General features: G+C 50.3%; 9 protein-coding genes across 9 annotated transcripts; 3 read left to right on the top strand and 6 right to left on the bottom strand.

The window, feature by feature from the left end:
- Window positions 1-1,339: 1,339 nt before the first annotated feature.
- EDB91DRAFT_409770 (uncharacterized protein) lies at window positions 1,340-2,763 on the bottom strand. Its single transcript, XM_041327165.1, has 3 exons — window positions 2,541-2,763; window positions 2,371-2,490; window positions 1,340-2,305 (listed from the first exon to the last, which is right to left on the bottom strand). Exons 1-3 carry the CDS (start codon window positions 2,585-2,587, stop codon window positions 1,483-1,485), a joined length of 990 nt encoding a protein of 329 aa, XP_041182972.1. The 5' UTR covers window positions 2,588-2,763; the 3' UTR covers window positions 1,340-1,482.
- Window positions 2,764-3,654: 891 nt separating this feature from the next.
- EDB91DRAFT_1242618 (uncharacterized protein) lies at window positions 3,655-5,612 on the top strand (the record flags this gene model as incomplete). The annotated part of the gene is made up of 10 exons (XM_041322210.1): window positions 3,655-3,707; window positions 3,762-3,815; window positions 3,871-4,211; window positions 4,259-4,378; window positions 4,428-4,604; window positions 4,656-4,676; window positions 4,728-4,975; window positions 5,025-5,041; window positions 5,098-5,242; window positions 5,304-5,612. The coding sequence occupies 10 exons, from the start codon at window positions 3,655-3,657 to the stop codon at window positions 5,610-5,612; spliced, it is 1,485 nt and encodes a 494-aa protein (XP_041182971.1).
- A 180-nt stretch (window positions 5,613-5,792) lies between these two features.
- EDB91DRAFT_1326223 (docking domain of Afi1 for Arf3 in vesicle trafficking-domain-containing protein) lies at window positions 5,793-8,771 on the bottom strand (the record flags this gene model as incomplete). The annotated part of the gene is made up of 10 exons (XM_041325221.1): window positions 8,585-8,771; window positions 8,313-8,528; window positions 8,199-8,259; window positions 7,482-8,150; window positions 7,125-7,423; window positions 6,771-7,068; window positions 6,431-6,703; window positions 6,203-6,361; window positions 6,025-6,147; window positions 5,793-5,966 (listed from the first exon to the last, which is right to left on the bottom strand). The coding sequence occupies exons 1-10, from the start codon at window positions 8,692-8,694 to the stop codon at window positions 5,793-5,795; spliced, it is 2,382 nt and encodes a 793-aa protein (XP_041182970.1). The 5' UTR covers window positions 8,695-8,771.
- Window positions 8,772-9,461: 690 nt separating this feature from the next.
- EDB91DRAFT_1343051 (uncharacterized protein) lies at window positions 9,462-10,146 on the bottom strand (the record flags this gene model as incomplete). The annotated part of the gene is made up of 3 exons (XM_041325768.1): window positions 9,861-10,146; window positions 9,625-9,798; window positions 9,462-9,592 (listed from the first exon to the last, which is right to left on the bottom strand). The coding sequence occupies exons 1-3, from the start codon at window positions 10,114-10,116 to the stop codon at window positions 9,462-9,464; spliced, it is 561 nt and encodes a 186-aa protein (XP_041182969.1). The 5' UTR covers window positions 10,117-10,146.
- Window positions 10,147-10,191: 45 nt separating this feature from the next.
- On the bottom strand, window positions 10,192-14,746 carry EDB91DRAFT_1099021 (coatomer WD associated region-domain-containing protein). The gene is made up of 14 exons (XM_041317119.1): window positions 14,541-14,746; window positions 14,374-14,487; window positions 14,240-14,320; window positions 14,095-14,189; window positions 13,088-14,038; window positions 12,803-13,034; window positions 12,613-12,751; window positions 12,318-12,558; window positions 12,108-12,263; window positions 11,857-12,055; window positions 11,283-11,806; window positions 10,899-11,222; window positions 10,575-10,847; window positions 10,192-10,519 (listed from the first exon to the last, which is right to left on the bottom strand). Exons 1-14 carry the CDS (start codon window positions 14,587-14,589, stop codon window positions 10,277-10,279), a joined length of 3,621 nt encoding a protein of 1,206 aa, XP_041182968.1. The 5' UTR covers window positions 14,590-14,746; the 3' UTR covers window positions 10,192-10,276.
- An 80-nt stretch (window positions 14,747-14,826) lies between these two features.
- Window positions 14,827-16,932, top strand: EDB91DRAFT_409350 (PIN domain-like protein). Its single transcript, XM_041327163.1, has 5 exons — window positions 14,827-14,942; window positions 14,994-15,056; window positions 15,106-15,268; window positions 15,318-16,367; window positions 16,420-16,932. The coding sequence occupies exons 1-5, from the start codon at window positions 14,902-14,904 to the stop codon at window positions 16,897-16,899; spliced, it is 1,797 nt and encodes a 598-aa protein (XP_041182967.1). The 5' UTR covers window positions 14,827-14,901; the 3' UTR covers window positions 16,900-16,932.
- A 2,197-nt stretch (window positions 16,933-19,129) lies between these two features.
- On the top strand, window positions 19,130-21,234 carry EDB91DRAFT_1285986 (uncharacterized protein; the record flags this gene model as incomplete). Its single annotated transcript, XM_041324797.1, has 10 exons — window positions 19,130-19,149; window positions 19,200-19,250; window positions 19,308-19,651; window positions 19,699-19,818; window positions 19,875-19,958; window positions 20,011-20,046; window positions 20,095-20,115; window positions 20,164-20,398; window positions 20,544-20,682; window positions 20,734-21,234. The coding sequence occupies 10 exons, from the start codon at window positions 19,130-19,132 to the stop codon at window positions 21,040-21,042; spliced, it is 1,359 nt and encodes a 452-aa protein (XP_041182966.1). The 3' UTR covers window positions 21,043-21,234.
- Window positions 21,235-21,245: 11 nt separating this feature from the next.
- EDB91DRAFT_409256 (uncharacterized protein) lies at window positions 21,246-24,793 on the bottom strand. Its single transcript, XM_041327161.1, has 4 exons — window positions 24,560-24,793; window positions 22,010-24,504; window positions 21,590-21,952; window positions 21,246-21,534 (listed from the first exon to the last, which is right to left on the bottom strand). The coding sequence occupies exons 1-4, from the start codon at window positions 24,603-24,605 to the stop codon at window positions 21,436-21,438; spliced, it is 3,003 nt and encodes a 1,000-aa protein (XP_041182965.1). The 5' UTR covers window positions 24,606-24,793; the 3' UTR covers window positions 21,246-21,435.
- EDB91DRAFT_409264 (uncharacterized protein) lies at window positions 24,717-26,131 on the bottom strand. Its single transcript, XM_041327162.1, has 3 exons — window positions 25,378-26,131; window positions 24,955-25,326; window positions 24,717-24,896 (listed from the first exon to the last, which is right to left on the bottom strand). Exons 1-3 carry the CDS (start codon window positions 26,087-26,089, stop codon window positions 24,829-24,831), a joined length of 1,152 nt encoding a protein of 383 aa, XP_041182964.1. The 5' UTR covers window positions 26,090-26,131; the 3' UTR covers window positions 24,717-24,828.
- Window positions 26,132-26,330: the final 199 nt, after the last annotated feature.

Below are 26,330 nucleotides of genomic sequence, written 5' to 3'. Positions count from 1 at the left end.
AATCGCTTACAATATTCGCACGTACTTGATCTTATTATCCTTGGGGGGTGGATTCTTGTCCTTGTCCTTGTCTTTGTCTTTTTTTCTCATTTTTGGCAGGGACACGAACATGTTGGTGGTCTTGTGGCCCGCGCTCAGCAAAGCTATTCGCCAAGTTTGAGATCGGGCGCCGCTTTTAACTAGTTGTATTAAAATGAACGAACCCAGTCATGGGACCCTGGATTGAGTCCTCTAGGCTCTGGAGCAAATTCTTCTTCATCCGAAAGATCGGAGTCATCTGGATCATTTCGCAAGGTTCTGGAGGAAATGAATAATGTGATCGACGCATACAGGAGAATTCAATTTGGCTCACCCTTGATTCTGAAGTCGAAGATCTTTTGGGTATGATTCTGAAGTCATTGTTGTTTCACAAGTCACGATAGAGGAGTTTCAAGCCAGTTATATGGCAAAAGATGTATCTGACACACAGCAAAGACGAGCTGGTTGAATGGTATCTCTTGCACTGGAATGGGCGTCGGATAAGAAAGCGCTCTTTTTCTACTTACCTGTGTATCAACTAGCGCCCTGCCAGGCATTGCCATACCTGCTGTGGGGAACAATTAAAAGTCCGGGGTAAGCGCCTCGATAAGACATTAAAGTTCAGCTATTTAGATAAGTACCTTGTGATGTCCCCTTGAGCGCGTTTGGACAGAACCACCGTACGATAGGTAGCAAGAGTGATAAGTTGCTAGTACTTTAGCCATTACAGTATTGAATCTTGTTCAAGAGTCTGAGAAAAATGCTACAGTACTTACTGCTGTCTGAGGCTCTGAGCAAATGACCAGACGATGAGAGAAAGAAGCGAGCATACAAGGACCGCGGTGTGTCAATGTACAGTGCTATCCTGTGCATCTACATATGTGTTGATTGGCACCGTGAAGTCACGAACGAATTTTTGAACCACTAGGTCCCAGGGGCCAGCACTGCAGCTACAATACCTTCCAACCAAATATAGGAAATTCTATGCATTCTCGATCGAGAGATAGTATCAAATGAACTTCGTTCCTATTACCATAAGCGCAACTGAAGGAGGCCAATGATCCCAGTGACTTGTCTATATTAGTGCATATGCACCTGTGCCGGGTGCACCCCCCGCGGCAAATGTCAACCCGGTGATTATCGGCATTAGAACCTCGACCATATATGTGAGTGATCATTCGAGCAAATATTCCTAAAGGTCATTTACATAAATGGCATTGTTGGTGCCACCTGAACGTCGGACACTGGAAGACGAACACCGCACTGTATTGAATGTGGAATGAACTTCTTAAAATCCTCAAGGAACACATGAAGCCTTCAAGTCGGGCAGGATAAGTACTAATCAATGTACCACCTTTCTTATGTTGTACATGTTTGAGATAAGTAGAACGCATATGCTAATGGTACATCTGACACATGAAGAGTCGCAGTACGAATGATGAGCCCCAAATCCCGAACCATTCTTCACCTTCGCCCTGGTTGAGTTGGTGGGTAGTGTGCAGGAGGGTAGTGTGCAGGGGGGTAATGTGCAGGGGGGTACTGCGCAGGGGGATACTGTGCAGAGGAGTGGTGTGCGGGGGCATGTTGCATAGGGGCGTACTGCGCAGGAGAGTGGTGGGCGGGGGCTTGTTGCGCGGGGGCGTACTGTGCAGGAGAGTGGTGTGCGGAAGCATGTTGTGTGGGTGCGTACTGTGCAGGAGAGTGGTGTGCGGGGGAATGTTGTGTGGGTGCGTACTGTGCAGGAGAGTGGTGTGTGGGGGGACGCTGTGCTGGAGAATGTTGCGCGGAAGAGTGGTGGGCAGGAGAGTGGTGTGCGGGAAGAACTTGCGCAGGGGCGTGCTGTGCATGGGAGTGGTGTGTGGGGGGACGTTGCGCGGAAGAATGTTGCGCGGAAGAATATTGCGCAGGATCATACTGTACAGAAGAGTGGTGTGCGGGGGGACGTTGTGAGGAAGCATGTTGTGGGGAAGAATATTGCGCAGGATCATACTGTACAGGAGAGTGGTGTGCGGGGGGACGTTGTGAAGAAGCATGTTGTGAGGAAGCATGTTGTGAGGAAGCATGTTGTGCAGGTGCGTGTTGTCCATAAGAGTAGCGGGCAGGATCGGCTTGACGATGTGGCTGCCTACTGCACACCCTTTCAACGTACGGATCGTTTGGTCTGATGCAAACATACCTCGTGCCTTGATGTTGACTAGGAGGATTTGACCAGTTCTGAGATTGTTGCGGCTTCGATGACTGCGGGATTCGTTTCAGATGGTCATCCTGCGGTCCACGACTTGTGAACCTGATAGACGATTAGTGTCTTTGCAGCCAATATTGCTTTCGACCCAAGGAGGGATAGATTCGTACCTGTCATAGTTGGAGGGGCTGTCTAGATATTCCTTAGGATCAAACTCCTCTTCGGAATCCACGTTGTCTGTATCCTTAGTCTTGCGAACCTTTGGGATAGCGTCTTCGGGTTTCCTGGTGCTATGCAACTTAAATCACAAGTCAATGATGGTAGGGTAGAAAATAGGTACCGTCGTTGGTCTACATGCTTGCGATCTTCTGAGGTGTGATACGACATAGTAGTAGATCAGTGGCAAGGAAATGATGGTAGGCGATGAAGAGAGCAGTGAGATCAGGCCCAATGACGACTTTTATGAGGGTAGGGAGCCTGCGATAACGGTCAACTCTTTGACAACCTTGGCCGCCCATCAATGCGCTTCTTGGCCTTTTCATCACGATGGATTGGCAGGCTTCCAGCGTCTGATAAGCCAATGAAGTAATAGCGAGCCAGCGTCAAACAAATACAGTATAGGCAGGGCGGCCCTTGGCGGGTGACCTTTTCATCGGTACCTTCACGATATTCCTGGTAGACGCGTGACCAGTTAGTCATACACCACGAAGGAGTGACCATTGCCAGGGTACAATATGCCTTATCTGACGTTCATTATTCCCACCAAGTACTCGTCATGCACGGCGGCTGGTGAAGAGACTACGTTTTTTTTTCCAGGCGCGGCTTGAACGAAAAAGAATGAGTCGGCAAACCGAACCCTCATGCGAGTAGCACGGGTTATGGTATGTGCCAAGCAAACATTGCTTTCGCGTATACAATCTCGAATCTCCATTGAGTCTCGAAACTTGACAAGAAAGGGCCAGAATCCGGAGTCCAGGTACCCGGTTGTCCTTGACCTCAAGGCAGTACTTATGTAATTTGACATGGTTCCCAGGTTCATCTATGTTTGGACTCATGTAAGATCTGACACTTCAGAGTGGGATAGTTCAGGGATCCCACTGTCGCCTAAGTACCTCTCCACCAATGAGAGCGCACGCTTATGGCTAAAGAAAGCTTCAAATGTGAACGTAAACTAGGCCGTGACGCCGTCTCTCAGAAGTTCCTCCCGATGTGTACAGCATGTATAATCGAATCTTCGAATAAGTACAGCGTTGTTAAATGCTGTCCTGTGTACAGAAGGCAGCCAGGTGTTTAGCTGGCACAGCAACACACTGCCTAAATCGCGGAATCTTATAAGTGGTAGTATGCACGGTCTGAACTTGAGAACTAGCTACCAAACGTCCTTCATGTCACAGTTTCAACAGGCAGCTCAGTGTTGTGATGTGTCGCAGTTACCCATTTACGAAGGAGCCAACATGCTGCGAGCTACCACGTCGACGGCTACTTCACGATATGGCAAGTCGCCCAGGTAAGTCTGCGCACATGGCCAAAGCTTATACATGCATTAATATTGATGGGCTAGTCTCTATTCTTATCACACCGTCATTCCACCAGGACCTCTTCTCAGTACTCCGAGGTTAGTTGTCTATTACTAAATCGCCCATTTGCACTGACACAAATGTTCCTTGAAGTACGGTCGCCACTCCTTTGACATGGAACTCATATTCGCATCCCGAGGGCCAGTCATACTTCCAAAGAAGGCTTCCCAACTACGATGTTGTGACGGAAGCCAATATTCATAGGCAAGAGACCGAGCGCCAGGTAACTGGCTGGCTCAAGTTCATCGATGAGACAATCTCGCACCGGCAAATTATAGTGCCCTCCTCATCGGAACTATTCATTGAGCTTGACGAATCAATATTCTCCTGTGCTTATTATTTCGTAAACCATGAAACTCGGCGCATATTTTGGCTTGAGCAAATATCCACGGAACTACTTGACATGGGCTTGGTAGTCTCTAGCTCTCATATCGGTGTGTATCCGAACCATTCCCCATCGCTTATCCTCACATGTCAGCAGATACCGCTTTAGAGAGGCTGTATTGGGTGCATGTTGAATTCTTCCCTATGCATATATGTGCGCAGGTGTCACCTCAGGTGGTAGATGACCTGATCGGTGTAATGTCTCATGGTGCAGCAGGTATTTACTTCCTTGGCAGGGGTTTTCATGTTCTGAGCTTTAATTGAAGACCGTTTGACCTCGCGATCGTCCACGTTCCCGTACACCGCGGAAAGATGTAGTCAGCTGTTACAACTTCTCTCGTTGCAACGAGGTGAGTCAATTATCTTCAGCGTACCCAACTCCCTGAGCGAAACTCCCGCAAAGGTCGAACCCTTGATGGACACACATTATGCTTTGTTGGTGGGTGGGCATACCTATTTTCCCTCCTGAGTCGAGCTCACGAATACTCTACTAGCTCGCCTATGGGGCGCGATAGGTTCGTTGGGTGCTTAAATTTTCTCGCCAAATATATTGATGAGTATGGCAGATAACCAACGATTTATGACGTATCACGGACAAGAATATGCCCAGTTAGACAGGCTACAAATCATGACGCCCGAGGAGGATATTGATCACCAATGGATGAAAACCCTTGCAGACCTGGCTTTGTGGGGAATCCCCGGCCGATATTTCTCTGAACTCCATGATTTGTTTGCGAACGAACAGGTGTTCGTCGATCAGTGGCATACATTCATGACCGCATCTATTTCAGAGTGGCATTCAGCGGTAGTTTGGGTACGTACACTTCGGATGACCACCGTGAACTCTAATTGATGGTTTACAGACTTTCCCGGTGATGATGTGAGAGGCCTTGACCATCGGACATTAATGACGCCGTCATGACACTTTCTTTGCAGCGTCACTATCCTCTCTTGCCTTTTATCCCGTGCTTCTTTGTCGTCTGCCCTGCCATCAATTCTCTCGGCGTCTGGAAGCCTCGCCACCGGGTCTATCCTACTCCTGAAGCATCACGGCCTTGAGGACGCCACCGCATCATTTGCGGTTCGCATCAATCTTCTTTCTAACGCCCTGCATCTCAGCTGACCATGCCTGTTTCATCTAGGCACGTTATCTAAGGGCCGCTAAATCACGCTCGATTGGAATGCTCCCGTCAGCCATTGTCTTCAGCCTGCCAAAAGGCCTTTATCTATGGAGCATCGTCTTTATGGTAGGCCACTTGCTCTTATTGGCCTCTCACGTGATCGGCAAACTCGCAATGTTTGGAGGAGGATGCTTTGTGATTTTGCTTGTTTGGGCGGCTCTATATGTCACTTCTCCAGATGAGTATGACCAGAGTTCTATACTTAGTAACATTCTCTGTCGCTGGCATTCACTTCAAGGGGATTCTCCTGAGGCAGGTTCCTCTGCATAAGGACGGGCACCTGCCTCGCCCCTGCCCAATGGAGGGGCTGGGGAGGTGCAATGCTTGAGCCAGTACAGCTCTTGTATCTTTGTGTATTCTACATGTGCGACATGTGCGCTCCAATACAGAAATAAATTTTGTAAGTGCACATAGACAAGAGAGCTTGCAAACTAGCCCCGTCAACTGCGCTCATATCCCTCCTAGACTGACTTCACTGCGGTTGGACGGTGTTCGTGATGTCATGTGAGGGGGCAGTGCCAGACCATGGTTCGGGTCCTTCATGCGTGATTCACGGGCGTGCGCCTGCCGAACGTAGGCATACCTCTGGAAGTGATTAAGAGCTTGCAGAAAAATGACCCCCACCTGTATAACAAAAACCAGTGAGTGATTGTACATGACGGGAAGTGAGCGAACGACGTACGGGATACTGACGCAGCTCGTTGAAAATATCAACAGTGGCTTCCCGAATAGAATCCTGCTGGTGGAACAGGCAAAAACTCAGAGGCTGTAATCCTCCAGCGTGTGGTGGCATATAGGCGAGGAGCTGCACGCAGAAAATTACGAAAAACTCCCAGCAGTCCAATTATGAAAATGCTCACTTCAATTACTTGTTCGTATTTCCGCAAGTTGTCTGTTATTGAACGAACGATGAGCTCAACTTCCACATCAGGTAAGTTCTTCATCAACCGCAATCTTGAAAGTTGATGCGATAGGTCGAACCCCTGTATGGCAGCGGTTGCCCGGGATTTCCTGAAATCCTACACATTGACCCAGAGGTTATTAAGACATCCTCAGGGCACGCAATCTTCGAAGGAGAAAATATGCACCTGAACGCAGTACTGATATGACTTGCTCCTTCGCCAACCCTCAATCCGACTTGAGTTCATAGCGAGCTCCTTAAATGCAGCTGCCTCGTCCGGAAACACGATACCACTGCCCAAGGATCCGTCAGCAAATGGCGCGCTAGCATATCCAAGTTTCGTCGACCCCGCAGCAACCTCCTCGTACCGCGACGCCAGCCGAACGAAGCGCGCGACATACTCCGTAAATCGCATCCGCACCAGTGTCTCCCCAAAGTGCGAGGTGATCGCCGAAATTAGCTAAAACACCAAGCGATGTTAGTTACCGATGCAATCAAGGCAATGCAACAGTATTATCGAGACTTACATCTTCGATAAACACGTTATCCAAGCTGTCGGGCTTCGCTGCGAACTCGCTCTTCTGCCCCTCCTTCCCATCCCGAGTCGCAATACGCTGTATGTCATCCTCGCTCCCGACCGAGTTTTCCACCTTTATTGGACGTGGCATCATTGGGTTGACGAGTGCAGGCGGGGCCGTCGTCGGTGGGAAAGATAGATGGATGTCCTTGTGCACGACAACGCGAGCTGTGCCGATGTCCATCAAAAGATCCCAGGAGCCACTGGTTTCGAAGATAGGATTGGTTACGCCTGCAATGTATGCCGGCCTGTGAAAAAATAACATTTATGTTCTTCCACGAGAAAAAAATGGTGAAAAGCATACGTTGAGACCCAGTCCTCGCCGCCAGCAAGTCCTGCATAAGGGAATGCGCGCTCGATAAATCCTCGTAGTACCGCACCGCATCCAGAGCCAAGGGCACAAGCAGACAGGACGTAATTGGCAACCTGTCCAGCAGGGATGTTGTGCCCTAAGAAGAGGATGCGTTTGCCAGTAACAAGTGCGTTAAAGAGAATAATTATCGGGTGTGTAAGACTTCCATTCGTGTGTAGATGAGGATGTAGTGGTCCGGAGATTGTGATGAGAGGCGTAGAAAATGTTTGTATTAGTTGAATTAAGGAATACTTGAAAAACGCATATTCAGAACTATATATTAAAGCTCATTGTCATCAAGAGACGCACCTCTCCGACTTCCTCAGGAAAGGTGGCCAGAGGTAGCTTGATTGGCAGGGTATGTCCTTTGTATGCAATGCTAGTTTGAAAAAAATGGGTATCCTTGGATATCCCCGACCGCAAATGTGGGTCAGATGATGTGGGTATTGCGCCACCGCTATAAGCGTGGCTCGAGTTCGAGCTTGCATCGGTGCTACGCCGCCCGCGGCTAGTAAGGGCACTGTTACCGCTCACTGAAGCACCACCGACACTTCCTGGGCCTGCACCTATTGCAACACCTACTTGGCTATCAATTATGACGCTGTCATCATTCACCCATACCGCACTTCCCCCAAGGCTGAATGAGGTGTCCGACGGAGAGGGCGGGTGCGTGGGGTTAGGATCAGAGGCAGCTGTTGTAGAGCGTGCGCGACCAATGAGAATCCCGTCTTCGGATGAATGTGAGCCATTCGAGCCCGTCGTCTTGTGTGCAGCTTTGGGAGGAAGCGGGGGTGCATGAAAGGAGAACTTCTCCGCAAAGATGTCTTTACGTTCTGAGGCGCGCATGATTACCTTTTCAGATCGTGTAAGTGCAGGAGCAGCACTAATATTCATTGAGTTGATCGCATCAAATAAACGCGCAAGACATTCTTGGGATGGATTTGCAAAATAGTCATCAAGTGCGAGCAGGAGAACAGGCTGGCACTTGGTGAGAAATCATTGGAGTGACATCAAATTGAGCTATACCTTGAAGATTTGGATGAATGGATGTCGCGTGCAAATAGCCATCGCTTTCACTACGGCACCTCTGCAATGCAACGCATATAGATGTACTGTGGTAACTCAAAACTGCCTACACACCTCCGAACTGACTTGTCATGCTTCGTCCGCACCAGGTTGAGGACATACAGTAGGTCCGGATGGCCATCCTCTCCATTTGACTGATTGTCATTCGATTCTGTTTCCAAAGCAAGAACTGGAGCAATGGTATTAAACGGCGTCTGGTTGAGGAAGAAGATCGTCCAATCCTCGAGGTGCCTCTCTGCACCATCCGGAAGCATAAGATTGGCGAGTAAACTAAGGTGAAATAGTTCATCAATAGCATCTCTCGGGCCAAGTGAAGTGAAATTCACCCCTCGTCTGTTCCCAGCGGCTGAGGAAATTGGTATGTGAGCTGGGCACCACTATCAATGTCGAACTCGGCAAGAAGAACGAATGAACAATGTGGGCCTTTACCGGCCATATCTGATCCCCGACAAAGCTGATTTGCAGCTGGTGTTGGCTGGTATCTTGAGTCGGGAAGGTTGAGCGAAGAAGCACGAAAACATTGCTCAATATTTTCCTTTTTTAGAACGTTGATAATGTACAGGCATTAATATCTGTTCAGAAGCTTATTAGAAGCTATTCTATAGCATATATTGACCATCCTGGTATCGAGACCAAGGTCGTTTCGTCCATATCGACGTTTCGGCCACACTCACATACTACACACAGGATAACGAATAGTTAACCCTCCCTGACGGGCCTGGGCCCTGACCTGTAGTTCAGATCGCGCGCGGCGAAGAACGCGAATGTGATGTGGCATTAACTCTCCTAGAACTTGAGGTTCGATGCCGACGAAACACTCATATTTTTGCCAATAAACAATCAATCTACGTTGTCAAGATATCATTACATGATTTATATGCTTTTGCGTGGTGCAGCGGTAATGGAAAGCAATGGAATTTTGGATGCATAGGCAAACGCGCAGGCGATCATTGATCAATGGTGCTACCCGAACTTCGCCGCCGTGTGATATCAAAGACTGCGGTTTCGGATCAGCTGAGATATAGGGGTCCACCTGTGGTAAACTGTCATCAGGCTAATGTATCAGTTCATCAAGTAGGACCTTCAAAGCGTCAGGGACAATACAACAAGACTCGTTCGGATTGGGCAGAGGCGTCGACAAGGTATCTAACATCACCAATACAAGCAGCGCACCATATCAGACAGCAAAAATGAGGCCTGATCTCAACCAAGCCCGGTCAGGCTGGCGACAGTGTTGTTGATGGCCTCAAACATCTCCGACAAACGCGCGCGCATGCGATCTTGAGGGGGGAAAAGAGCGATAATTAGTAACCACAACAAGAAATCAACATAGCCTAAATTGAGGTGATACAGATGGCGTGCATACCAAACGTTGACTTGGGAACAGGGTAAGATGACCTGCCTTGATCCTTCTCGTCTTCCACGAGTTTCTGAATCCCGGTTTCTAGCGTGTCTCGTGCAGTCGTGTGTTCGTGCACAATCCTCGCGCTCGCCCAGGCGTGTGCATTCATGGCGGTGAAGAGGATTTTCCTTCTAAGCTCTATTTTTTTGGGAGAAAATCGCGTCTAGGTCACTATATGCGCCCCGAGCATCGAGTTTTACCTTCTCTGAAGCAGGTGTTCTGTTCCCCTTTCTCATGAAAGAGTGTTGTAATGGTTGATATGAAGGTTACTGTCGTGGACGTCATTTGAAGGATTTCTTGTAGGGAAGGCTGTTTGTCTCGGTTACTGCTTGGCTCTGGTGGTGAGCGCTGGGCTGGTTCAGGTGCCTGAGGAGCTTCGGTAGACGCGTCTTCAGTGCTGGGCACCGTGTTGTCAGTGACTTGAGGGGCCGGCGACGAACCGTACGGGACATCCATGGTAGAAGGTGTCTAAAGAGCGGAGTAGGCTTCACGACAAGCTGTTGATGGCACTGTCTGTAGTCACGTGAAAGATTCCCAGCCGGCACAATCAAATTCCAGGTCACAAAAAGGTATGCCAACATTGAATTGATACTGTCCATCCATATCTAACAAAACTCTAGCGTGGTGCAGGCAAGCCACTCGAGGTTGCCCCAATCTCAGTCAGCTCCATCAACGGGTCCAACTTGCCCTTGAACTCGGGCAGGAACGCCACATCGGTATATGGACAGCGCACCGATGGCGAGCCTTTGTAGATGGGCGTGTACGTGGCTGCGCAAATCTCAAACTCTGTGAACTCATCATACGAGACTTCAACTGTGTTCCGGGGATTGCGATCCCCTGCTGCAATGCGCTGGCGAGCCTTCACATACGAGTTAGCGGGGGCAATGAATGAAGTAAAAGAATCGGGAGCATACCTGCGCGACAATTTTGGGATCAGGGTTAAGGTCAAGGAGGCGACGTGCCAGTTTAGCGGCCGTTGCATGGTTGTTGGCTTTCGCGAACACACCAATAGCGCTCCGCAACGCGATCTGCATGTGTTGTGGCTGTAGCTGACAGTGCGTAAAATATGCGGCGAGTTCCAGGCTCCGGCGAACGTTGTCAGGCTCATCCTGTGCAATACGTCGCCGCTCAAGCTCGATGGAGACACCAAGGAGATACTCTCGAGCGGCTGTCACAGTTTCTCGCCACTGGTAGTATGATCAGGTGGCGTAAATATCCAGTGAATTGATAACGCTTACTTCTTTTGCCTCCTTATCTGATGAGACAACCATAAGCAGCAAGGCCTGTAACACCGACCGGAACGTTGCCTGAGCCTCGGGCAACTTGTTTCCAGAAACGAAGCGGTATCCTTCTGACAGCTCCGTGCGAATCGACTGCAGCGTCCGAGCAACAACAGGAAGCACCCGTCCAGGCGAGGTCTCCTCGGGATTCCTTCGGATGTGCAGTTGCAATGGGGGCAATGAAGCGATCGGCGACACGTAGACGTGTGACGAACGATAGATGGACAAGAACAATGGCTTCAAGAGCGCAAAGTTGACCACGCCAAGCTGCCGGTTGAGAAGCTAGGTCATATCGAGTAATTGAGCGCTCTACTCGAAAAGGGAAGGTAACATTGAGCTCACCTGCATGGCGGTGTCGAATGATCCTGCCGCGACATGTTCGGCTGCGAACGGTGAGTTCCGGACCCAAAGCTCGTTCTCGCTCACGCCAGGGGTAGCGCCGGCGCCAAGATCGTCCTCTTCCACGGCATCCTCAAACTCCTCATCTACATCCTTATCTTCATCATCTTCTGCCTCTGCATCAAGCTCCCATCCATCTTCCTCTACAGACGGTTCCTCATCCTTCGCCCACTCATCCAGGGCGATAGAAGTACCTACACCCGAGTCCAGGCCATTGACATGGGGTATATCATCGTCCCCGTCAAGATGGCCATTTGCGAGCGCACGGTCGAAGAAGGATTCTCCCATGGAAATTATTGGCCAATTGAGGTTGGATGTAGGAGTAACAATAGGTGGGGTTTTGAGGGTACACTTTCCGAATGTAGAAACGTCGTCCACGTCAGCTTCGGTAAGGCCAGCAGCCTCAAGGATCTCAGCTGCTTCTTCCTCCAAACCGTTCGTCTTCGCCGTAAGATATGCCAGGGGATCTGGAACGAAACGTGATGTCTTGAAAACTCAGATTGAAGGATGTACTTACGAAGCCCAACATCGCGCAAAACAGTAATACGTCCAACAACATCACCAGCATAAAGCGCATTGTGGAAGCGCGACATGGGGTCCCCTCGTGCGTCCGCAATTTTCTGCATTTTGGAAAGCTTCTCTGTACTGCCCGTGGCGAGATACAAAAACGACAGGCGGTCGAAGTTTTTAGTTTGCTGGTATGCCTTTTCGACGATCTAGGGGTGCAATCAATTGATTGTCCAACGACATGCAAGGGAAGAAATAAACCTTGTGGTTGCCCTGCTTCAAGGCTTGTTGCGCTAGACGGTCCCAACATTCAGGCCGGTCGATTGCTCTTGCAGTCTCCAGTGCCACATCCAAGTTTCCACACTCGATTGCAAGATCAAATCTGGTGTTCTTGTCTTGCACAAAGTGCAGTGCAATCTGTACATTGCATGAGCATTCCTATATTTCACAAATCTCAAATCAAGAACAAACCTCCGGGAAGCCCTTTTGCTGAAGATAAGCGATGATGCTCTGCCCAAGCAACGTCGACGTGCGGATGATATGGAGCATCTCATCGTAATTGTTACGCAGAAGCGCAAGCTTGAAGCGATACTCAGTCGGGTCGAACGTGATAGTGCGTGGGCGTGCAGATCGGTCCAAGCAATGGGCCGTCTTACCCTTCACACGGGTAAGGTAGACGGGATTATCGAGTGTGCAAATAACGCCATGGTCACTGAGAAGGTGCATACGTCAGCTACAAGGAAGCTAGCGGAAGGAAGCTCAGTACCCTTGAGGCAAGCAGTACTTGATGTGGTTGAGCGTGGAGTAGATAAAAACGCCTGCATCGTCCCAAGCTCCAGACTTGATCCGGATCGTCTCATGAATAAGGCTATTCTGCGAGAAGTTCTTGTTGGCGATAGTAATCGCTGATCGAGGGCTTTGAGTTCAACTCAAAGAACGGAGTAGTATAGACTCACTGTGCTTGCTCATCAGAGCTACCAGAGACCCGTCCGCGTTCCAAACAACATATTTCACAGGTGGACTGTTCAACTCTGCGATCGTTTTCTGTTGTTGGATATCATACAGCACAACAGTGGATGTAGAACTGAGTATTAAGCAGGCTGTACCGCCGTAGAAAATTTCATTGGTCTGCGCTGGGGGTTTGATGGTTTTCACGACTGAATTTGACAAGTCGCGAACTTCGATGAGCTGCAAAAGTCATGAGAACCAATGCTTTCTGACCGGAAGATTAGAACGACTACCTGTGAGGTTTTATTGAGTACCGCAAACCGATTTCTTGCCACAAAGATCGCGCTGTGCGCAGAGCCGCGCTTTCCATCCGCGGACGAGTCCTTAACCTCACCATTAGACTGCGTCGGCAGTGAAGAGAGCTCAAATAGTCCGTTATCCGAGGAGATGGTGACTACAACAGCGCGTTCAGCAGGGTTGTAGCTCAGGGTCCGTGGAGGAACGTATGGGCTTCCGAACTTCCTCACGCTCAGCAAGCCGATGTCCGAACCCGAGTTGAAGTCATAAGTGCGCACATACTTGTCACGGATGTAGTAAAGCATATCTCCGTGCACAGTGAACGCCGGTCGTTCGCGCTCGAGCTTGAACACGATCAGACCGCCATCGTGTCCCGCTGCGAATAAGTTGAGGTTTGGGTGTGCAGCCAATATCCAGAACCTGTCGTTCTCCCGCCTGAACGTCTGGATTGCTGTCCGCTTGGCCAGATCCCAAACTCGGACAGTCTTGTCCTCTGCGCAAGACACGATTAACTCGTGCTTCGGGTGGAATATGGCACTTGATACGCTGTTAAAGTGACCTCTGCACGAGTCAACCTCCCACGCCCGGGTCTCGCTCATTCGCCAAATCTTGATCGTCCGATCATCAGCTGCGGACACGATCAATGGTAGCGTAGGGTGGAATGACGCCCAGTTTACCCCGCGATCGTGGCCTTCTAGCACGTACTTGACAGTGGAGAACGTGTCAAAGGTCTCAAAGTTGTTGGGGCCGTTATTCGGCGTATTCTTTCGCAGGCCGGAGATGTCCCAAACTCGTACGGTTTGGTCCATCGACGTTGAGACGATGAGATCGTCTTTTGGGTGGAACTGCGCAGACATAACGTAGTGCGAGTGCCCTGTCAAGATGGCGATACAATGGCGCGAGGTACTGTTCCATATCCGAATGGTCTGATCGTCGGACGCCGACAACTGCATATCCAGGCAACTTCAATAAGCTATGTGATACCAAGCAATGAATGACTTACAATCCATGGCATTTCGTGGTGGAACTGAACGGTTCGGACATAGTCGAGGTGACCGTGCAGAGTAAATAAGCACCTTCTGCTCTGAGGTTTCAGGTCTTAGGGTATTCATAAGCATGTGGTTTTTGGAAGCAGAAATCCCACTCACCCCATACTTTGATCTTGTAGTCGTCGCCTCCAGTAACCAGTAGTGCTCGACTCGGATGAATTGCGACACCGCGAACAGGTCCTATATAGCAGTCGATGAGATGTGATAAACTCATAGTCGTTGAGGAACTTTACCTTCGTGTTCTTCAAATCGGTCCACCAATACGCCCATACGGTAATTCCAGAGTTGAACACTTCCATTGTGAAGCGCTGCGGCAAGAAGTGGTTGGGTGGGATGAAACGCAAGCCCTGTTACACGCAGATGCGTCATGAACTCATGACAAGCCTGGAAACGACCATACCTTTGACGCGATTGCTCTTGGACTCGAACTTTGTGAGCATCACCGACATCTTGGGCGTGAGGTCGTTTCAGCCGCGTCAATAGCACGAATGTTTTCTGTCTAGTTACTAGGCTGTAGATGATTGTATCGATAGGTCAAGGAACCCAGGTTAGTCACAAGGGAAGGCTGTCGTTGTCGATCTTGCGGCTCGCTTCCAAGGCGCTGCGAGCCACGACATCAATGTGTAGCAGCGGAGTTAGAAAAAGCTAGAAAAGGAAATTCACCGTCACCTTCTGCAAACTGCAGCCTGTGACTTTTCAATGGGACAGGAGGTTGCCTTCTGCTAATAATTCAACGACGCGTAAACAAATCTGCAGTTCGCATGGGAGTTCTGGGTCTTACCCCATTTTTGCAGAAAACATGGTGAGCTCCAAACCAGCTTTCTTCATTCACATATGAATTTACCTACGTCAGCCCGGAAGTTATTAGAAAACTTCCAGACCGCCTTAGATCTCTCTGCGGTAAGACCATTGTCATGTAAGCTCTCCGTCTAACTAATTCCTTCAACTCATCTGTGACTAATCAGTGATGGTACCCTTATAACCCAGCGCCTTCACTTTGCACCTATGCCTCATCCGCATAGACACGTCCTCGGTTGGCACCGCATAATCACAGAGCTTAAAGAGTGTAATGTGCAAGCAATTTGTGTCTTTGATGGTAGAGACCGCAGCATTGCCAAAGCTCGAGAGGTAAGTCGCTACAGTAGCAGGAGATGCTGTAAATGAACACCTTTCCTAGGTAGAACGACGCAAGGAGATGCGGAGGCTGGATGCGGCTCGTTCATCCATTGAGGTGGAGAGACTGAGCAGGCTTCAGAAATTGATGCGATTACTACCACAATATAGTTCCATGGATCCGCTAGACCGTCAGCGTGTCATCGACGCTTTAGAACACGTAGCAGTGGCTGCGAGGACTATCCCTTCGTACTTCCAGTCTTCTCTGTCACCATCGGATATCCGTCATAATGATACGAACTCTGTTGCAGTTACTGCCACTCGCTCTCAGACTCGTCCATCTGGTCCTTCTGCATTTGAGCAGGTTTTCAGTGCTCTATCATCATATTCGGAGGAAGATACCCTTTCGGCAATTTATGATTCTGTTCGCATGTCAGACGCAGACATGAAGGAGATCCTTCTCGCTCGCACAGGTCAATCAGTCGCCGCGATCCCGCCTAGTGATCTCAAGTCATGGCCAGACTATATAAACAGTTCGATATTGGATCCGGGCTCTTCCCTTGTTGAGGGCATATCCAACCTTCGACTAGACTTTCCTCCTGGTCCAGGGATCGTGCAAGGTGAACTTCGAGATGCCGATTTTCAAACACCCCAGGATGTGACTCTCGCTACCATCGTGGGTTCCGTACCCCCAGCAGAATATGTGCTTTCGGCACTCTCCTCCCTATATCAAGAATATCGCGACTGCGTCGCACAGATCACCTCACTTCCATCTACCGTGGAGGTCCCAGAGTCACCAGATGAGACCCGCGTCGAGTACATCATGTCCAGGTCCCAACTTCAAATGACAATAGAGGAAGGCCAAATATGGAACACACTTGCGGACGCTCCTGAGACTGCCCTTGCAATGCTGGCTGAAAAGAGTGGCGTTATGTCCGAGTCTTACGCTCGCCGATCGAACGCTCCCACCACTCGGACGTACGAGGAGAGCAAGGAGATGTTGCGTGCCATGGGAGTGCCGTGTATCGAGTCAGAGGGACCTTTTGAAGCAGAGGCTCTCGCATCCTCACTTGTTATCCATGGCGTAGCTGACTACGTCGCAAGCGAAGATACGGTATGGCCTTCTTAAATGCCTAGGTGTGAACTTCTGTTTATTCTTCATCTAGGACGTTCTCGTCTACGAAGCTCCCCTCATTCGAAACATCGCCAATAGAAACGACCCACTCATCCTCGTTTATGGGTCCCACGTTCGTACCGCTCTTCAGCTCTCCAAGTCTGCATATATAGACTTCTTGTTGCTCCTCGGCACCGACTTCTCACAGCGGATCAAGAACGTTGGTCCTCAACGAGCACTCAAGTTCATCCGCGAATATGGCAGCATCGAATGCGTTATCGCACAAGAGGACAAGTTCCCGCCTCGCCTTTCCAAGCATATGTATCTGGAACAAGTAGGCATCGCTCGGCTTGCATTCACAACACTGCCTCCTGTCCCGGACCCTGAGATGCTAAAGCAACACGGTGTGAACCACGCGAAGGTTGCAGAAATTGTACAAAAGTATAGATTACAGAGAGTACTGCCCAATCAGTGTGATTATGGTACTGCATTGGAGGGCAATTATTTTGCCGATAACCCTAGGGCAACATAGTTGGCACCCTCCGCAATTACACTTCACCGCAAGTCTTTTTAGATCATGAGTTAGCATACTACATAGTCATGCGATCCTCGGCTGGCGATAAATATGTACTAATTGCCCAGGGGCGCATACGTTGAGACTGGCTACAGCAGTTCGTGCAAACGTATCGTTGGCGCTTGTACAATATGAAACATAGCAAAGTGCGCGATATGATTTATATCCACAGGCGCGCTGGATCCAGACCACACCCACAGAAGCTACTCCAAGAACGCCGGACATATGTAGTTGTATTCTGCCAACAATTAGGTTGATGATAGACGCCTTCCTGCCATCTTGCAGCTCCGCCGAAATGTAAAGGCGCTTTGGATGCTGGAGATGTCTTCGTCTGTTCGTATTTCGTGGTTGATGTATACAATCCTTGGGGTTTTTTTGAACGCACATAATTTCGAAATTATCTCTCTTTCTCCCCCTTCTCTGGCCAGCTGGCCCTAAGTATTCTCGTCTGACCACTGGACGCCCGGGCGGTACTGAGAGATACAGCATGAGCGTCAGCAGGGCAGGTCGCGGGTACTGAACCTGGGCAATAATGTGTCGCCTGAACCTTCCTCGATCTATTCATCATGACGAAATTTCGGAGCGTTCCCATCACGTTTCCTGTGTTGCCATAAGATCTTGCATATCTATCGTGATTAGTACGAGTGTACTTGCCGGTGATGGGCAGAGGGTGTTCCATAAGGGGGGTCTTTTACGCGATTGGTCATGTTAGCGTACAGTTATATCGTTGTGCGGCAGAGCAATAGAGAAAAGCAGTTAGGCGAGGCGAAACGAAACGAAAGCCGAGTAGTGGGCAGCTCCAGAAGCGCGAGCTATCTGAGGAACGTGATTGTTGTGGCTGGAGTACCTGGTTAGAGCTAAATTTGCTCTGGCCATGAGTATAAGCGCTGAATCCTAGTCCTCATCATGCAAGCGCCTTTTCCCATACCACATCACTTAATTAATGCAGCGTCTGACGGACGTTTGCGAACGGACAGTGAGTGAGCTGTATTGGCTACTACACACTTGGATGCCGAGTCTTGATGAAACCCTTAGAAGTAACGCTTATCTGAGCGCTGGGGATTGGCTGACTCGTGCCATGATCACTGGCATACAGCGCGATTCGCAAGCGAAATGCCGAACAAGCAGGAGCGACCAAGGACCAACTGGCCAATGGCTCTCTATTTATGGTCCTGCTTGTGTGATAACCCACATGAGTTCTGGTGGCCGGAAATGACTGCAACTTGCAAGCTGTTTGAACTAGTCAGGGCGCTGACTATGGCGCTTCAGCCCCTTTGCCAGCAGGTTCTGTATTAACATTCTGTGGCGGTAAAATGCCTCCGAAGACCATGGAGACCACCCGAGTTCCATGCAGAGTTCACATTTTCTAAATTAACTTTGTTAGCCGGGCACCTTCAACTTTCAAGGCAGACGACTTACTGATCATGACGAACTTGACAATTCGTGATTCTGCATATACTATCACAACTTGAAAATCGGCTGAAGATAATGTTGCCAGTGCAGTCACTGCAACACAGTGGTTTGACCATGCATGGTGAGTTGGCTGTTCCTGTTGGCAGCGCTTGTATGAAGCCATGTCACATCCATGCCCTGACAGCATGCCCTGTACATGTGGCACCTATCACAAAAAGAATTGAACGACAGTCCGAGTGACTGTCCTTCGATGTGACCGTTGGTACCTAACTGTCAGTGGAAGACCCATTGAAGTACCGACACTCGACAGTCGCGACCGCACTTACCTCGAGCTCCAGCCAGTTAATGGCACTCGGGTACGAGCAAGATGACGTCCAGAGATCGGAAGCTGAAGACCTTACGGCTCGAATACGCTGCCAGCGTTACCCTTTGTCCATATATTAACATCAGAACCCCCAAACACCCGCGTACATAATAGTGACCGAAACCTCCACACTGCACAGGATGTGCTACATGTACGGTACTACTTTCGTCGACATGATATGGAGAAAAACATGCGGTAAATGCCCCGGGCCAAGTTGTGCTTCCCTATATAATTTAAACGCACGCCACTTGGACTTGACTTGCGCGCCCTTTGTCTTCCTGTCTGCCACTCAACTATATCGAGCATTGACAGCACTGTACTTCCACCTTCAACACCTCACAGCGATATGGCATCTACACTTAGCCTAGTCAAGGAACTCAGGCCGGTGACTTCGACATCCTACCAGACGGTATGGCAGTTTGCCCTGGTAGGTTCTTGCGAACCAGATTATATAATATTTGTTCATTCATTCTTCATCGAGGGTGGACGCATACCATACCACAACTGCACCTGGTTTGCGACCTCGTACCAGGTGAGCTCACCTACCGACTGGCTTGCACACTTGAGTTGACACTGACTAACGTTCCAGCACCAAGTCCAACTGGCTCTCTTTCACCCACCCAGAAGGCCAGTTGTATTTTCACATGCAACGTGGCCATTTCTCGGTTGTCACGGAGGAGAATGTGTTAAATACTGAAACGGACAATTTGGTGTCCGCCTATCTGGCACTGATCGACAAGAGGGTCCTCGAATACGGCATCGTATTGCCACAGGCATGCGAGCTCTTCGTTGAACTTCGGTTTGACGAGCCGCCACAAACGTCTACATGTGCCTATTATTTTGTGGATCATCATAGCCGCTCCCTCTTCTGGCTCGAGCCTACCTCATCGGAGCTGCTCGACATGGGCATGTTGGTGTCTGACTCGCACTTGGGTTCGTTCAGGTTTCCTTTACAACAATAGATGGCTGAGTTTCCACAGATACTGCATTGGAAAGACTCTACTGGGTGCATGTGGAGTTTTTCCCGATGCACGTCTGCACCCAGTTGACACCACTCATTGTGGAGAACTTGATCAGCGTCATATGTCATGGTATGATAGGTATGTGCTCTTCTTTGTGGAGCATCTCAATTGCGTACGACGTGTGACACATTTAGATCGAATGACGTCGCGCACCTCAACATTCCCATATACGGAGGTAAAATGTGGTCAACTTCTACAGGCACTATCCCTGCGGCGAGGTATGGAGGCGATTGTTGCAAAAAAGAGTTCGCGACCTCACCATTATGAAAGGCGAACCTTTGGACGGCCATACACTATGTTTTGCCGGTAAGAAGCCTGACGCTTACATGCTATGTCAATCTGACACGTCCTAAGCTCGTCTTTGGGGTGCAATCAGTCAGTCGAAAATATTGTGATTTCTTCTTAACGCTGAACAACTGCAAGATAACCAACGGTTCATGACGTACCATGGGCAAGAAAATGCTCAATTAGACAGATTGCATCCACCCATGCCAGAAGACATAGTCGACTGCCCTGGGATGTGTGCACTAGTGAACCTGACCTTGTGGGGAATCCCTAACCACTATTACTCCAAGCTTCATGATCTGTTCGTTCATGACCAGGTGTATGTTGATCACTGGCAGACTTTCATGACTACATGTGCCTCGGAATGGAGAGGGTTACTTCTGTGGGTACGTCATTCGCATCGTGAAGTATGTTAATTTCAATACCTGACTTGTCGTCTAGGCATTTTCGGTGATGATGTCAGTTTTCATCTCGAGGCTTGGTGGTTCTTGATTTTGATGATCATTCCACAGTGCCAGCATTCTCATGTCAATGCTACCGCGTGCTTCATTGACATCTGCTATGGCACCGATTCTTGCAGCATCCTCAAGCATCCTGTCGGGATCAATCCTACTCTTGAGACACTATGGTTTCGAAGATGCAACCGCTTCGTTTGCTGTTCGTGTCTTCTCTCTTCATTCAATATAACTCGATTCACTCTGCTTCTAGGCTCGCTTCCTTCGCACAGCGAAATCGTCTGACTGGGGCTTCTTGCCTTTGTCTGTTGTATACAGCTTGCCAAAAGCACTCTACTTATGGAGCCTGGGACTTATGGTCGCTCAGTTCGTATTCTGGGTTTCCCGTGTAGTTGGCGTACTTTGGGCGTCAGGCGGGGTTTGCTTCCTAACTCTAATGGGTTATGGCATCCTCTATTTCACGTCTATTGATCACCCCGATCCCACGGTTGGCCTGCTGCGCAGCCATTGGCACGCCTTCCAGGGTGGTTCAGCGGAAGCCGCGGGAATTCTGCCAGTTTGAATGTGGTATAAAAAATCCAATATTAGCATTAATGTCCAATGGAGTGTTGTGCGCAAATGTACACGGGACGGTTCGCAAGGCTGTACTTCTTAGCACGAGTTACATTTACATTTACTGGTTTACTTATGTGCTGCCAGACAGTGTACATGTCTACTTAAACTTGCGTCTAAACGTCTATGTCTAAATCTCTATATGTCTAAAACCTTAAGTTGACATCTGCCGAAAATGAGTGGGCGTCAGAGGGCGGTTAGTTTACAATGTTGTTTCCAGTCCATATCTTGAAGCAACCTGAATATAGGCAAAATATGTGTAGAGCAGACCACAAGATAGCTAGCGCATCCAAGAACCTACGCGCGAAAACGAAAGTAAGCAATAAATTATTTGAACCAACCATTACACCTCATTCCGCAATATCAAACTAAAGCACGGCTCGCAAAACGGCTTATTATCGCGCAAAAAGAACGACGGATCTTCAAATGGGTTCTTGCAGCCCTGGAGACGCAACACGGTCATGGACTCGGTATCAAAACAAGTCGAGGTCACATACCTCGCATACGAAACACTCCCAACACCATTTCCCTCCCAAAGCCTCCACTGCACGCATTCCGTCCCTAATCGACTTCTTGCAGCGCTTGCATTTGGGCATACGCAAACGGACATGACACGCCTCGCAGTATGGATGGCCCTTGTACACCGTGAACCCGACGTCATCGTCAAGGTCGAACTCGCCATCACCCGTAACCGTCAACCCGCCACTCCCAGAAGACGGTGGGAGGAATGGGTCTCCACACTCCGCACAAAAGAAGTGCTGCTCGTGATACGTCCGCTTTCCCAGCGCGTCGTCGTCAAGCGTGATGAACCGCTCGTCAATAATCGCTGTTTTGCAGTGATAGCAACGAGGCGCAAAGTTCTGTGTGACGATGGAGTTAAGATCTTTAAATCGATTTGAGGTGTTGGGAGAACGAACCTCGTGGTAATCAAGATGACAATACGGCTTCCCCTCGTGCTCGTAGCTCGACACATGCTCAAGGAGCTCATTGCACGCGGAACAACAAAAACACGCTGGGTGCCAGCGCTGTCCCATCGCACTGACGATGCGTCCGATAATAGGACCGCCACACCCTCCGCATGACAGACCGTTCCCACGCATCCCCTTTAGCACTCCCGAGATTTTCCCTCCACCTTGCACATTGAACCCATTATTTTGTCCTCCTGCGCCTCTTAGTCCATTCTGGCCTGGAGGTGGCGGGAGAACACGTTTCGGCTCCTGAGATGGCGCTGACGTGTGCCTAGAACTAGGCTGCCTTGAAGAGCAACTGGGAACAGACACAGAAATTTGTGGTGTAGAGGGTAATGAAACTGATATCTGTGGCATGGACGGTGAGGATACTGAAATTTGAGGAGGGGAAGGCGAAGATCCCGACACCGCTATACGAGGTGGAGATGAGCCCGAGACTGCGATACGTGGTGGCGTCGACCCAGTAACAGCAACACGCGGCGGCGTCGACCCAATAACGGCCACCCTGGGTGGGGTAGCACTCGAAACCGCCACTCTTGGCGGGGTGGCGCTAGAAACAGCAATCCTGGGCGGCGAGTCCTGTGTCCTGCTCGACGGTACCGCACCACCACCACCGTCGTCAAAGTCAACATGCCCGCCAGGGAGCGTTACAACTGGCACGCCCATATCCGTGCGTCTGCCCTCACTACCATCCGCACGTCCTCCCGCGACTCTGGGCACTGGCGTGCGATGCCACCTCGGCACCTCCTGCCCGCCTACAAAGTCCATCTCCAGTACCGAGAACTGGTTCGAGGAGCGCTTCGCGAAACGTATGGGCGAAGGCGAACGCTCGTCTCCGTCATCCTCATTGCCATAACCATGGTCCTGAGGATCAGCCTTGTTTGCGCGTCCCCTAGAGACACTGCGTCCCCCCACGCGCGCCCCAAAGTCTGAAGGGGAAGGCGAGCGGGACGCACTAGGCGAAGGCAGGCCCACACGCTCACGGAGTGGCGAAGCAGGCGGCTCGTCGTCGAGGTCGTACGTTTTTACGTACGCACGCTGTTTTTGGCGCTGACGCTCCATGATGTGTGAATTTGACGCGAGAGTATGAGTCGAGCTCGTGGGGAACGACGACGAGGGGAACGCGCTTGGAGGGAATGCATTCCGGGCGCTCGAGTTGCTAAGGTAGGCTAGCTTCGGCGGGGAGGATGAAGAAGGCAGCGTTGGCGATGTATACGCGTTCGATGATTTTTGTGGCGAATTCGAAGGGGAATTTTGATTTTGTGGCCCAAAGGGGCCTTTTCCGCCGCTCGTTTTTCGCGGGGAAGAAAAGACAGACGCGTCCACTGACTCGGCGCGCGCGAACGGGGATTTGGGCGGGGGTGTTGGTAGGGGAGATTTTGATGGTGATGTAGGGCGTGAAAACCCAGACGACGGAAACACAGAATTCTTGAGCGGAGATGCGGGCCGCGCGAAAGCGGACCGTGTAGGCGAGGTGTTTACGTCAGAGGTATTAAACCCTGGTGAGAAAGGGAAGCTCCCAGCTGGTGATAATGGTGCGCGGGGAAGTGGTGGGATATTCTGTGGCCACTGACTGCGCGTGGGTGAAGGCTCACGTACGGGGGATTGTTCGCGAGCAGGCGACATGCTTCGCCACTCCTGTTCACGTACCAAGCTTCGGCTCCTACCCGATACCCGTCTCTGCAATGGGGGAGCAGACGCAAAAGGATGCCTTTGAAGTCCCTCGACCACAGACTGGCCACGCTGCAGGGGTGGGCGTCTGGGCATGTTCTCAAGCTCCTGTTCCTTCGTAGATGGAACGCGCTGCAGTAGCGGGTGGCTCCCGAGGTCGAAGCTTGGTGAAGAAGAGCGCGAACTTTGCGCTGAGGGATGTTTACTCAGGTCGCCTTGCATATGCGAGGGTGACTGGGGAGAAGGGGATAGCCCGAGTGCAGCCATACGCAGCGTGAGCGATTGTGGCTCACTGTCCTGGAAATCGGTGGGTGACTGAGATGGTGGAGTTGGGAGAGTCGCTGAGCGGGTCGGGCGGGCCCGGGTCCATTGCCTTTCCTGAATCTGCGCTGGGGGTTGAGATGGTTGAGAAGGATGAGTGCGCTGGGGGAGGTCGCGGATGCCGTATTGCGGGGACGTGCTGCCCAGCTCTCCCACATTACGTATGTCGCGCTCCCTATGAGCCTCATTCTGCTCGTTATACCCACCGTGCTGGTTTCTATGGTCTTCCCTCGCATTACTATATCCTCTTTCTTCTTGATGTCTATCAAACCTTTCCTCATACTCATCACCCACCTCACTTGGGTTCGAAAATTCGTCATCAGCAGTCGCAGGCATCCGTGTATGCACTGAATGGGTCATGGAAGACGAGAAATGGGAGGAATCGGTGAGCGTGGAGGAGGAGGTGGAAGGTGCATTACTCGTAGTACGTGCCATCTGTGGGACAGAACTCGCTGGAACAATCAGAACAGTCAGGTACATGCGGTGGTCAACATGATTCATCAGTACCTGGCACTGGTGGCAACATTGAATTGATCGGAGAACGACATGTCATTACTGGTGGAGATCGAGAGCTATCTGGTATGGGTGGACCACGTGAACTCCCTTTCAGATGTGAAATTTATGAACGCTCGAAACCCTAAAAGGACAAGTAAATACCTGACTCCGGAGGCCATCGCGAACTGCCTGGAATGGGGTGACTATGCAAGGAACCTGGGATGGCTGGAGGGGAACGCGAGCTCCCTGAAAATATCATTGATATCGTACGTATTTTAATTTTAATTGATATTACCTGGAACAGGTGGGGAGCGCGAACTACTCGGTTCGGGTGGACTACGTGAGCTGCCTATGAATAAGATGCCCCGTGAGTGTGGCTGTGTAATTGTAATAATTGGAAGACTGACCTGGAGGTGGGGGTACTGGTGGGGACCTATTGCCAATGGACGGCAAGGGACGGCGGCCGGACGATGTTTGGGTTTGAGCGCGATGAACGAATGTCTGGGCACGGTCGATGACCCTTGAGGGGTTGCGCTCTGGGCTTACTGAACGGGTAGATGGATAGCTTGTTGAAGGTAATGCAGTGGCAGGCGGAAGAAATCCGTTAGCAGCACCAAGGGCTGGTGGGACAGCCGAACCAGAAACTGTGCTTCTGCGTTCCATGAATGGCCCCACACGAGAAGGCAACTCTGAAGGTGAATTTGGTTGTGTTGCGGGGGCAGGGAGGTCGCGTTTCCAATGAGGGGTAAATTTGGGTGAAGCGGCAGAGAGGGGAAGAGCTAAGGGAGTGTGAAAAAATGAGGTCGCTTAGAAGACGAAAACCAACGTACCTCGCACATCTATTGATGAAGCGGCAGGGGGATAACTGGATACTGGACCCGGGCCGCTGAAACTATGGAGTGGTGTGTTACGAAAGCTTGCAGATGGGAGTGCATTTGGGTAGGCTGATGAAGGTGGGTAATTTGGGAGAGCAAAAGATTGTGACGCGCTGGATAAATCCGAGGAGGGAGGTAGACTAGAGAAGCTGGATGCACCGCTTGCAGCAGAAAACGAGGAAAAACTAGATGCGCTGGTTTGTGGGCTTACTGCAACGTTTAGATCTGGTTCGGTTGGATTGTTTTGCAACTGAGCACGAAGATCCAAGCTTGCATGTTTGGTTGATTTAGCACCTGGATTAGGAAGGGGTCGTCTTGTATGATTATTAATGTTAGTGCTCTCGAGGGATGCAGTATGAGCGAGAATGACAGGACGTGAAGGGGCAGGGGCTGGTATGGGTGCCGGACGTGACGGAGCTGGGGTCTGAGCGGCACGTGCAGGTGGGGGGAGGGATTCTGGGCGTGACTTTGGGGTCGGAAGGGGTCGTCGAGTTGGTGCAGGGTTCGGAAAAGAAGTAGGTGGCGGTCGGGGTTGTTGGGGGTATCTTAGTACTTGAGGTGGTATCTGGATCTGCGTCGGGTGTTGGATCGGGTATCCAGGTTGGGGTGATATTGATCTAAAACCTTGAGATTGTGGTTTATCCCGTGGTGCCGCTGTGTATGCCATCCTCCAACCACTAGCTACAAGATGTTCAGTGTCTCCACCCTTACCGCGTGTCGGACGAGGCTGTCCATAAATCACTTAACCATCGCGTGCATCACATGCACAAATATACACAAACACCCTCGGGACCGTTAAGGCTACGGTTGCCATACTTCATTAAATGCTTAGAATTCATGTGCCTTTCAACCTATAGTATAATTTCCATAACGAATGCAAGCTAGTGAGGGCCAACCTGGGAGGAACA

Source organism: Suillus paluster (genome assembly GCF_016628075.1).
Source record: "Suillus paluster strain FC165 chromosome Unknown EDB91scaffold_3, whole genome shotgun sequence".
NCBI classification, from domain to species: Eukaryota; Fungi; Basidiomycota; class Agaricomycetes; order Boletales; family Suillaceae; genus Suillus; species Suillus paluster.
The sequence above is the reverse complement of the archived record's forward strand: the minus strand, read 5'-3'. Positions and strand labels throughout refer to the sequence as shown.

What these genes read in the sequence shown, in the direction of transcription:
- EDB91DRAFT_409256 (XM_041327161.1), bottom strand. Translation starts at nt 24,605, where the DNA reads ATGACATGTCGTTCTCCGATCAATTCAATGTTGCCACCAGTGCCAG. An exon ending in AATGTTGCCACCAGTGCCAG is followed by an intron (nt 24,505 to 24,559) that starts GTACTGATGAAT and finishes TGATTGTTCCAG; the next exon opens with CGAGTTCTGTCCCACAGATG. An exon ending in GGGAGTGTTTCGTATGCGAG is followed by an intron (nt 21,535 to 21,589) that starts GTATGTGACCTC and finishes TTGCGTCTCCAG; the next exon opens with GGCTGCAAGAACCCATTTGA.
- EDB91DRAFT_409350 (XM_041327163.1), top strand. Translation starts at nt 14,902, where the DNA reads ATGGGAGTTCTGGGTCTTACCCCATTTTTGCAGAAAACATG. An exon ending in CCATTTTTGCAGAAAACATG is followed by an intron (nt 14,943 to 14,993) that starts GTGAGCTCCAAA and finishes TACCTACGTCAG; the next exon opens with CCCGGAAGTTATTAGAAAAC. An exon ending in ACGTCGCAAGCGAAGATACG is followed by an intron (nt 16,368 to 16,419) that starts GTATGGCCTTCT and finishes TTCTTCATCTAG; the next exon opens with GACGTTCTCGTCTACGAAGC.
- EDB91DRAFT_409264 (XM_041327162.1), bottom strand. Translation starts at nt 26,089, where the DNA reads ATGGCATACACAGCGGCACCACGGGATAAACCACAATCTCAAGGTTTT. An exon ending in TTCATCAATAGATGTGCGAG is followed by an intron (nt 25,327 to 25,377) that starts GTACGTTGGTTT and finishes ACACTCCCTTAG; the next exon opens with CTCTTCCCCTCTCTGCCGCT. An exon ending in ACCAGTACCCCCACCTCCAG is followed by an intron (nt 24,897 to 24,954) that starts GTCAGTCTTCCA and finishes TCTTATTCATAG; the next exon opens with GCAGCTCACGTAGTCCACCC.
- EDB91DRAFT_1099021 (XM_041317119.1), bottom strand. Translation starts at nt 14,589, where the DNA reads ATGTCGGTGATGCTCACAAAGTTCGAGTCCAAGAGCAATCGCGTCAAA. An exon ending in CCGATTTGAAGAACACGAAG is followed by an intron (nt 14,321 to 14,373) that starts GTAAAGTTCCTC and finishes ACTGCTATATAG; the next exon opens with GACCTGTTCGCGGTGTCGCA. An exon ending in TTTGCGCGATGTTGGGCTTC is followed by an intron (nt 11,807 to 11,856) that starts GTAAGTACATCC and finishes GTTTCGTTCCAG; the next exon opens with ATCCCCTGGCATATCTTACG.
- EDB91DRAFT_409770 (XM_041327165.1), bottom strand. Translation starts at nt 2,587, where the DNA reads ATGTCGTATCACACCTCAGAAGATCGCAAGCATGTAGACCAACGACG. An exon ending in AAGCATGTAGACCAACGACG is followed by an intron (nt 2,491 to 2,540) that starts GTACCTATTTTC and finishes TAAGTTGCATAG; the next exon opens with CACCAGGAAACCCGAAGACG. An exon ending in AGCCCCTCCAACTATGACAG is followed by an intron (nt 2,306 to 2,370) that starts GTACGAATCTAT and finishes ATCGTCTATCAG; the next exon opens with GTTCACAAGTCGTGGACCGC.